The sequence below is a fragment of the Nicotiana tomentosiformis genome, chromosome 8 (assembly GCF_000390325.3).
Source record: "Nicotiana tomentosiformis chromosome 8, ASM39032v3, whole genome shotgun sequence".
NCBI lineage: Eukaryota > Viridiplantae > Streptophyta > Magnoliopsida > Solanales > Solanaceae > Nicotiana > Nicotiana tomentosiformis.
In genome coordinates, this window is record NC_090819.1 from 21769305 (window position 1) to 21779775 (window position 10471).

General features: G+C 39.5%; 1 protein-coding gene across 1 annotated transcript; it reads right to left on the reverse strand.

The window, feature by feature from the left end:
- Nucleotides 1–5566: 5566 nt before the first annotated feature.
- Nucleotides 5567–6082, reverse strand: LOC138897167 (H/ACA ribonucleoprotein complex subunit 4-like). The gene has a single exon (XM_070183125.1). It carries the CDS (start codon nucleotides 6080–6082, stop codon nucleotides 5567–5569), a length of 516 nt encoding a protein of 171 aa, XP_070039226.1.
- Nucleotides 6083–10471: the final 4389 nt, after the last annotated feature.

Genomic DNA, 10471 nt, shown 5'->3' on the forward strand with positions numbered 1-10471 from the left:
TGAAGGAGGAGAAACTTTATGCCAAATTCTCTAAGTGTGAGTTCTGGCTTAGTTCGGTAGCATTCTTGGGACACATAGTGTCCAGTGAAGGAATTAAGGTGGATCCGAAGAAGATATAGGTAGTTCAGAGTTGGCCCGTGCTATCTTCAGCTACTGAGATTCAGAGTTTTCTCGTCTTGGTCGGGTATTATCGTTCCTTTATGGAGGGTTTCTCGTCTATTGCATCACCTATGACTAAATTGACTCAGAAAGGTGCTCCATTCAGATGGTCGGATGAGTGTGAAGAGAGCTTTCAGAAGCTCAAGACTGCCTTGACCACAACTCCAGTTCTAGTTTTGCCTTTAGCTTCAGGTTCTTATACAGTGTATTCTGATGCTTCTCAGATTGGTATTGGGTGTGTCTTAATGAAGAAGGGTAGAGTGATTGCTTATGCTTCGCGCCAGTTGAAGCCACATGAAAAGAACTACCCTATTCATGATTTAAAGTTGGCAGCTATTGTTCATGCATTAAAGATTTGGAGGCACTATCTCTACGGTGTGTCTTATGAAGTGTTTACGGATCATCGGAGTCTCCAGCACTTGTTCAAACAAAAAGATCTAAATTTGAGACTACGGAGATGGTTGGAGCTACTAAAGGACTATGATATTACTATTTTGTATCATCCCGGAAAGGCCAATGTGGTGGCCGATGCCTTGAGTAGAAAGACAGTGAGTATGGGTAGCCTTGCATTCATTCCTGTTGGTGAGAGGGTTCTTGCAGTTGATGTTGAGACCTTGGCCAACCAGTTTGTGAGATTAGATGTTTCAGATCCCAGTCGGGTTCTAGCTTGAGTGGTTTCACGACCTTCCTTATATGACAACATCATAGAGCGCCAGTATAATGATCCCCATTTGCTTGTTCTGAAGGACACAGTTCAGCACGGTGATGCCAAAGATGTTACTATTGGGGATGATGGGATGTTGAGGATGCAGGGTCGGATTTGTGTTCCAAATGTAGATGGGCTGCGTAAATTGATTCTTGAAGAAGCCCACAATTCGCGGTATTCCATTCATCCATGTGCCGCTAAGATGTACCAGGATTTGAGACAGCACTATTGGTGGAGAAAAATGAAGAAAGATATAGTTGGGTATGTAGCTCGGTGTTTAAATTGTCAACAGGTGAAGTAAGTACATCAAAGATACCGGGCGGATTGCTTCAGAGACTTGAAATTCCAGAATTGAAATGGGAGCGTATTACCATGGACTTCGTAGTTGGACTCCCACGGACTTTGAGGAAGTTTGATGTTGTTTGGGTGATTACGGATCGGTTAACCAAGTCCACACATTTTATTCTAGTCGGTACTACTTATTCTTCGGAGCGGTTGGCCTAGATTTATATCCGCGAGATATTTCGCCTACACGGTGTGCCAGTGTCCATCATTTCAGATAAGGGAACACAATTTACATTACAGTTTTGGAGAGCAGTGCAGCAAGACTTAGGCACAAAGGTTCAGTTAAGTACAATATTTCACCCTCAGACAAACGGATAGTCCGAGCGCACTATTTAGATATTGGAAGATATGCTTCGCGCTTGTGTTATAGATTTTGGGGGTTCTTGGGATCAGTTTCTGCCACTTGCAGAGTTTGCCTATAATAACAGCTACCAATCGAGAATTCAGATGGCTCCGTATGAGGCATTATATGGGAGACGATGTCGGTCTACGGTGGGTTGGTTTGAGCCGGGTGAGGCTAGGCTATTGGGTACTGATTTGGTTCAGGATGCTTTGGAGAAGGTTAAATTGATTCAGGATCGACTTCACACGATGCAGTCTAGACAGAAGAGTTATGTTGAGTGGAAGGTTCGCGATGTTGCTTATATGGTAGGAGAGAAGATACTACTTTGAGTTTCGCCTATGAAGGGTGTTATGAGATTCGGGAAGAAAGACAAGTTGAGTCCTAGGTATATTGGGACTTTTGAAATACTTAAGAAGATTGGAGAGATAGCTTATGAACTTGCTTTGCCGCCTAGTCTATCGGGTATTCATCCAGTGTTTCATGTATCTATGCTCTAGAAGTATGTCGGAGATCCGTCTCATGTTTTTGATTTTAGTACGGTTCAGTTGGATGGTAATTTGACTTATGATGTGGAGCCGGTAGCCATTTTAGACCCGCATGTTCGAAAGTTGAGATCAAAGAACATAGCTTCAGTGAAAGTACAGTGGAGAGGCCAGCCAGTCGGAGAAGCTACTTGGGAGACTAAGCGGGAGATGCAGAGCGAATATCCATACCTATTTGACACTCTAGGTATAACTCTAAACCCGTTAAAGGATGAACGTTTGTTTAAGAGGGGGATAATGTAATGACCCGGCCGGTCGTTTTGAGTATTATAGCCCCGTTCCCCTATTTACTACTCATTTTGTACTTTATAGTTATTTTGTGACTTGCAGGGGTAATTGGTTCGGGTCCGGTGAAGTTCCAGAATGAATTGGAACACTTAGTTCCAATATTTAAAGCTTAAGTTAAAAGGTTGATCGGATGTTGACTTATGTGTAAATGACCCCAGAATAGAGTTTTGATGGTTCCAATAGCACTGTATGATGATTTTAGACTTAGGAGTGTGTCCGGATATTTAATTGGAAGTCCGTAGTTGATTTTGGCTTGAAATAGCGAAAGTTGGAAATGGAAGGTTTTGAAGTTTGACCGGGAGTTGACTTTTTGATATCAGGGTCGGAATTCAGTTCTTGAAATTTTGATAGGTCCTTTATGTCATGTATGACTTGTGTGCAAAATTTGGGGTCAATCGGACTTGATTTGATAGCTTTCGGCATCGAATGTAGAATTTGGAATTCGTTAGTTTTCATTAAACTTGAAATGGGGTGCGATTCGTGTTTTAGTGTTGTTTAATGTAATTTGAGGCATCTACTAAGTTAGTGTCATGTTATGGGACTTGTTATTATACTTGGTTGGGGTCCCATAGGGCTCGGATGAGTTTTGAAAGAGTTTTTGGATGAGTTTGGTGTTTTGAGCATAAGCATGCAGCGATCCAAAGGTCCATTTTTAGTTCTAGAGATCGAAATTCGATTTCGAGTCTTTCAGGAGTTTGATAATGAATTATAGGAATGATCTGGAATGTTTGGTCTGATTTCATCAAGTCGCAATTGGGTTTTTAGCGCGAAACATGAGTTAATTGTTTAACAAGCGAAACTGGTATTTCATTGAACAAATGAGCTCTGAATTAAGTTTTGATAGAACGACTAGGTTTGTATTATTATTTGAGACTCATAGGAACAAGAATTGTCGAATTCCGAGTTCGTATGATGGAGTTAGAGCCTTTTTAGTAAAAATAATAAATTGCTGGTGCAAGCAGGTTCTTGTGCGGACCTTTAGTGACGAGAAATGGACTTTTAGTGACGGGCAATGGACTTTTATTGACCAGATTAGTGTTTTTATTGAGCAGTTTTGTTTTTTAGCTCATTTCAATTTTTTTGGGCGAAAGAAGACGGGTTGAGGCGATTTTTAGCGAGAATTCACGGAAAAACTTGAGGTAAGTCCCTTGTGATCATTGTTAATCAATAATATCGAATTATCATTGAGTATTTCGACTAGATTACGTGTATTTGAGGTGTAATTCGAGAAATCGGGCCTAGAGATTTGAAAATAAGATTTGAGATTTGGAGGTCGAGTAGATGTCGGAATTTGGTAAATTTGGTATGGTTGGACTCGTGGTTGAATGGGCGTTCATTTTTTGTAACTTTTGTCGGGTTCCGAGACTTGGATCCCACTGACCATTTTTGAGTTGAATTTCGAATTTTGTTGAAAAATTAGTATTTTCATATGGAATTAATTCCTATAATTTGTGTTGACTATATCGAGTTAATTGTGACTAGATTCGAGGCGTTCATAGGCCGATTTGCAAGGCAAAGGTGTATTGGAATAAAGAATTTCACGGTTTGAGGTAAGTAACACTTTTAAATTTGGTTATGAGAGTATGAATCCTTGAATTCCGTGTTATATGACTTGTTTGGAGGTGACGCACATGCTAGGTGACGGGCGTGTGGGCGTGCACCATAGAAATTGTGACTTTCCATGGAGTTGCATAATCAAATAATCATGTCATTATCCACATATCCCCCACGTGTTAGAGGAACTTGAGCTGCGACTCATGTTAAAGATCATGTTTAGGCTACATGCCGATATGTTTGGGACTCACAGAGGTCTTATTGCTGTTGAATTACTTGTTTAAATTTACAATTTAGTACTCAGTCACATCTATCATTTGCATATCATATTTCATTCTCTATTGTTATTCATTGATACATCATATCATCATGTCGGGTTAATTTTTATGTCACTGAGATCCCGAAAGACTGGAGATTTTGAGTGATATTTATGGCATCAGGTTGCACCCCACAACATATTTTATTTATTTATGCCTGGATCAGGCTATTATGGCGCTTGGGCTGAGGGAGCCCCTACGGAGTCTGCACCCCCCACAGTTAGCGCGGTTGATTTTATATTGCGGGATGGATCATCCCTGGGCATGGATCTTGCCCGAAGCATTTTATATTGAGGGATAGATCTTCCCTGGGCATGGATCTTGCCCGAAGCATTTACATTGAAGGATGAATCTTCCCTGGACATGGATCTTGTCTAAATCATTTATATTTGGGGATGGATCTTCCCTGGGCTGGATTGGCCTTACACAATACTGAGTGACTGACTGTCAGTTGATGTGTGTGTGTGTGTGTGTGTGTGTGTGTATATATATATATATATATATATATATATATATATATATATATATATATATATATATATATATACACACAGAGTGATTGAGTATTCTGAGAGTGTGAGTATATGAGGTTTCCATTATGGTACATCACATACAACATATATTTTGGCATGTAGATATAGAGATGTCATACTCCTTATATCATGCAGAATTTATCTAGTTTACTTGTACTGAGTTTAACTGTTGAACTTGAAAGCATGCCTACATTTCTATACTGTTATTTCTACACAGGACTGTACCTGTTGAGCTCGTCACTACTTTCAGTCCAAAGTAACGTTAGTCTTGTTAGTTATTGAGTACATGAGGTCGGTTGTACTCATACTATACTCTGCATTTCATGTGCAGATCCAGGTACTTCCGGATACGGCGATTGCTAGATTTGTGGATTTATCTGTTGGATACTATCGAGGTATCTACTTGGCGTCCGCAGACCTTAACTGTCTTTCCTTGGGTTGTAGCTCTAACTCATTGTCAGCAAATTTCCTTGTAATGGCAAGGGAGGTAGGTAGATTTTCTAGGCTTGACCATTTCAGCATTTTGTAATCATTGTACCCTTTAGCAGGTACCCCTAGAATCTCTCCCAATTCCTTCTCGTCAAAGCTCACAGTCACCCATTTCACTACGTTGGTGACCTTGACATTCTTGATTTCACAGTTAGACATGAACTCCACAATCTCAGCTCTAGCTAGTCTTCCTTCCATCTGAAGGACCATGTCCTTCCAGCCCTGAAATTCTAGCTTCTCTAGCAACATCACCATTCTTTCCACTTCCAAGTCCCTGAGGAGTCTACCCTTTAAGATGGTTTTTTTTCAAACTTCACCATCTTGTCCCGTTCTTCACCAGTTTCCACTTCTTCTTCACTTTCTTCTTCTTCCACTACTTGCACTTTCTTAGATTTCCTGGCAGACCTGGTTCTTTTTGCCAAGGTAGAAGGCTCTGCATCAACAGTCTTTGAAGGAGACTTCTTTTTGGAAGTCTTTATTTTCTTTGCCTTTGGAGTCACAACCTCCACCTCATCTGCCTCATCTTCATCATGAAGAACCAGGTCCATCTCCTCAATCTCAATTTCCTTAACAGGCTCACTCACTTTCTTCTTTCCCTTTACAACGACTTTTCGTTTATTCTCTTCTAAGGATCTTTCAAGTTCAGCCTCACTCTGCTTCTTCTGACTCCTTGTAGCTATTACTCTTGTAGGAGGAGTCTCCAGAGGGATAGTGGAGGCAACCTTTCTCTTCTTGTGTGCCTTAGCAGTTCCAGAGATTTTAACTCCTGAACTTTTCTTCTTTTTCGGGTTGTAGCTGTCAGACATTCATTTCAAAAAGTCTTCGAGGGATTCCTGCACATATGGAACATGTTCTTGGAACCTCTTCCTCAACCTAACCAGCCCCTCAATTGCACTTGCATCGCCAGACCCACTACCCCCTTCTTCTCTCCAACTTGCTACCTCCTCAACATTTTCCTCACTCTATAACACCATAGCCCCTATTTTCTCATCCAACCCAACATGAGTAGGTGAAGATTCAACTACTCCTTCTTTACCCTTTCCCCTTACATTACCTTGAATGCCCTCACTCTCTTTTTCTTTTTCCTTTTTATTTTCACCATCAATTCTTTCAGACTCAGTGGTCTCTACCCCAGCAATAGTACCAACCAGAACAAATCTGTTCTCCAAATTTCCAGCCACTTTAGTAATGACATCACAAGCAATATTGAGACCATAAGTTACTTGTTCTGTTTCAGATGAAATAATTTCTCCCCCCTCAATAGCAGACTTAAAGGATTTTTTAGATTTTTGGGGTTTTTTTGCTTGGCTTGCTTTCAATTTCTCATTTACTTTCTTGATTTATTCACTGTCAGCGACTACTTTATGAGTAAGAATCTTGAACCTTCCTTTTTTAGAGGTGGGTGTGGTTGAAGGTGTGATCGAAGGTGTAGGTGATGCTTTTTTTGGGTGGTGAAGAAGGATTTTTAGAAGGGTTTGTCATTGCTGTGTGTAGAGGAGATGTGTGTGTAGAAGAGATGAGAGATGATAGAGAGGATTTTTGGCAGATGGAAAATTAGAAGTGAAGAAATGGGTAAGGCCTAATCAATTTAAAAACGGGTTTAAGTGGGTAACGATATATTTTTAAAAGTTCAGAGGACTAATTAAACTGGGAAAGTCTGTTTGAAAAGACGTTGGACTCTTCCCTAGAATCTAGGCAATTATGGCGCGTGGGACTCCTTTTGGATGAAACCAGTTCCTTTGTAACGGATAAAGATTCAGGGAGATTGGGATTAAATGTGACTCTCTTTTTGATCATGATCCAAATATAGTTATTTCAAAATATACGGAGTGGAGAGTATATACCATGTAATCTTGATAAACCAGGTTCTTCACTGAGAATTCTCTTGTGTAAGTCTGAATTTTCAAAGAAAATAAAGATAATATCATTAGGGATTAATGAGACATTTTAGCACATGGCACAAGAGTATACTAACGAAAGTGTGAGACTGAGCAAAATCTAATATAATTATTTACAAAATTAACAAATTGTCTAACCAAATAGTGAGTTAGAACTAGTTCTTTTTAGGTGATCTTAATCATCCCTAATTCTAACTTGTTCCTTTAAAAGTGATCTCTACTTAGAGATTTTGTAAAGATATCAGTTATTTACTTGTCAGTAGCACAAAATTCCTCAGTGGTCAAAACTTTTTCATAGTTGTCCCTCAAAAAGTGATGCCTAACATCTATGTGCTTAGTTCTTTTGTGATGAACCGGGTTCTTGGTCATACTAATTGCACTAGTGTTATCACAAAAGATGGGGATACAACCTACATCATTTCCAAATTCCATTAATTATTGTTTGATCCACAACAATTGAGCACAACACGAGGCAGCAGCCATACTCAGTTTCAGTAGTAGACAAAGCCATAAAATTTTGCTTTTTGGTGGCCCAAGACACAAGCCATGAGCCAAAAAAATGAGCCATACATGAGGTGCTCTTTCTATCCACAAGAAATCCTGCATAGTCAATATCAGCATATCTCACGTAATTGAAATTACTACCTTTTGGATACCATAGACAGAGGTCAGTGATTATTTTTAGGTATCTCAATATCCTCTTGACAACAGCCAAGTGAGACCCCTTTGGATTTGCTTGAAATCTAGCACAAAGGCTTACACTAAAAACAATGTCAGGTCTACTAGCAGTGAGATATAACAAAAAGCCAATCATTCCCCTACACATCTTCTGATCAACAGATGAACCAGGTTCAACTATATCCAATTTTGTGGTTGTTGCTATAAGAGTGTCAATTTCTTTGGAATCTTCCATTTTAAACCTTCTGAGCAACTCTTTTATATACTCCTGCAGATGGATCATAGTTCCATATGAATTTTGTTTAATCTGTAAGCCTAAAAAGAAATTAAGCTCACCCATCATACTCATTTCAAATTCACTCCCTATTAGTTTAGCAAATCCTTTACTTAACCTATCTGTAGTTACTCCAAAGATTATATCATCAACATATATCTGAACTACCAAGAAATCTTTACCTTTTTTCTTTTAAGAACAAAGTATTATCAATTTTTACTCTCTTGTAACCATGCTCAAGTAAGAATTTAGACAATCTTTCATACCATGCTCTTGGAGATTGCTTGAGCCCATAAAGTGCCTTGTCAAGTTTGTACACATGATCAGAACTTTCCTTTCTTTCAAATCTAGGAGGTTGCTTGACAAACACTTCTTCCTATAGATAGCCATTGAGGAAGGCACTCTTGATATCCATCTGATGGAGAGTGAATTCCATGTAAGCAACAAAGGCTATAAGAAGTCTAATTGCTTACAATCTTACAACTAGAGCAAAAGTCTCAACATAGTCTATGCCCTCCCCTAGACTATATCCTTGAACCACCAATATTGCCTTGTTCCTTGTAACTGTTCCATCTTCATCAAGTTTGTTTTTGAAGACCTATTTTGTGCCAATTACTGATCTGTCCTTGGATCTTGGTACCAGATGTCAAACTTGACTTCTCTCAAATTGGTTGAGTTCATCTTATATTGCATTCACCCAGTCTGTATCTTGCAAAGCCTCAGTAATATTTTTAGGTTCAATAAGAGATAAAAAAACATCAAAAGCACAAAGATTCTTCAAAGAAGATCTGGTTTTGATTCCAGATGTTGGATCAGTGATTATGTTCCCAATGGGATGAGAACTTTGATACTTGTAAGGTTTCACAACTAGCTGGTTTCCCTTATATGTTCCGTCAATATTTTGTTGCTGAAGATCATGTTCATGGACAAGTTTCCTCAAGGTTTGAGGATCAGTTCCTCTCTGTTCAATTCCCCCTGTCAGATTTTCCTGGGTGGAAGACCTATTCCAACACATGTTCCTTCATCTGGCGCAGATTCAGTCTCGGTTGTGGTTTCATTTGAGTTTCTTACCAGCCCAATTGCTTCATTGTCACGCCCCGAACCTGGGGGCGAGACCGGCACCCGGTGCCTCACCTATCCTTGCGTACCAACTTGCGACTAAGGGACTCTGAACATTTAATGTCATACTTTGGCCATGGCCACATTGCAAGACAATTTGCGAAGAAAAATATAAAACTGAACAGAAGCTAACACAGACTAAACATCAATATAAAGCTAGGCCGACAAGGCCGTCATAACTATATATCTGAAAAACCAACAAAATATACATACAAGGCCTACAAGTCCAACATACTGCACTAACTGGCAGGATGTGTCTACAAGCCTCTACTGATGGATGTACTGTGATCGGAACAGGGCCCTGACCTACCCATAACCTATATACATATATACATAAGATATACACAAAACTCTAGACCTGACAACTCCGAAGGACGTGGAGCTTACCGATAAAGCTGAACTCGGGCAACACCTACTGAAGAGGTCTACTCGTCTGTCTGTCTGAACCTGCACACATGAAATGCAGCGTCCCCAAAGAAAGGGACGCCATTACGAAATAACGTACCGAGTATGCAAGGAAATAAAATAACTGAAAGCTGAAACTGAACTGATAATACAATAACTGAAAGTAACTGGGAGTCAAAGATGATCTAGAGATATACTTACCTGCTCATACCGACTCCACTCTCTCAATATAGTAAATAAAATAGATGTCCGGCCCTATAAGGCTCGGAATGTGTAACTGCTCCACAGCTCATAGGCGCTCGGCCATACTAGGCTCTGTACCTCGTCTATGCTGGGCTCACTTATAGGCGCTCGGCCACAGTAGGCTTAGTATATAACTTACCATCTGATAAGAGGTTGTCCAATAGGGGCCTGCCCACCGATTATAGCTCGATAGTGGGGAAACTATTGTAATACTTTATATATATATATATATATATATATATATATATATATATATATATATATATATATATATATATATATATATATATATATAGACCCTCCGCTCTCTTGACTGGAAGAAGATAATACTCAATTGAATATGAAGTCCCGATAAGGGAAAATACTGTAACTTATAAAACTAGGATAATGTATATAAATTTGGGAGTATGAACTTCTCTTTATGCCTCGTTAACAAACGCATGTAGTTACGAGATCATACCAAAATGAAGGAAGGGCTTAACCTTAACATACCTGGCGTAGGAAAAAATCCGTATGATATTCTTGGGAAAGATTGCACCGTACTCCCTTAGAATCGCAAAATTCCGTTGCTATTAAGC

Excerpts from the sequence above, each read along its gene's own strand:
- LOC138897167 (XM_070183125.1), bottom strand. The coding sequence starts at position 6,082 with ATGTCTGACAGCTACAACCCGAAAAAGAAGAAAAGTTCAGGAGTTAAA.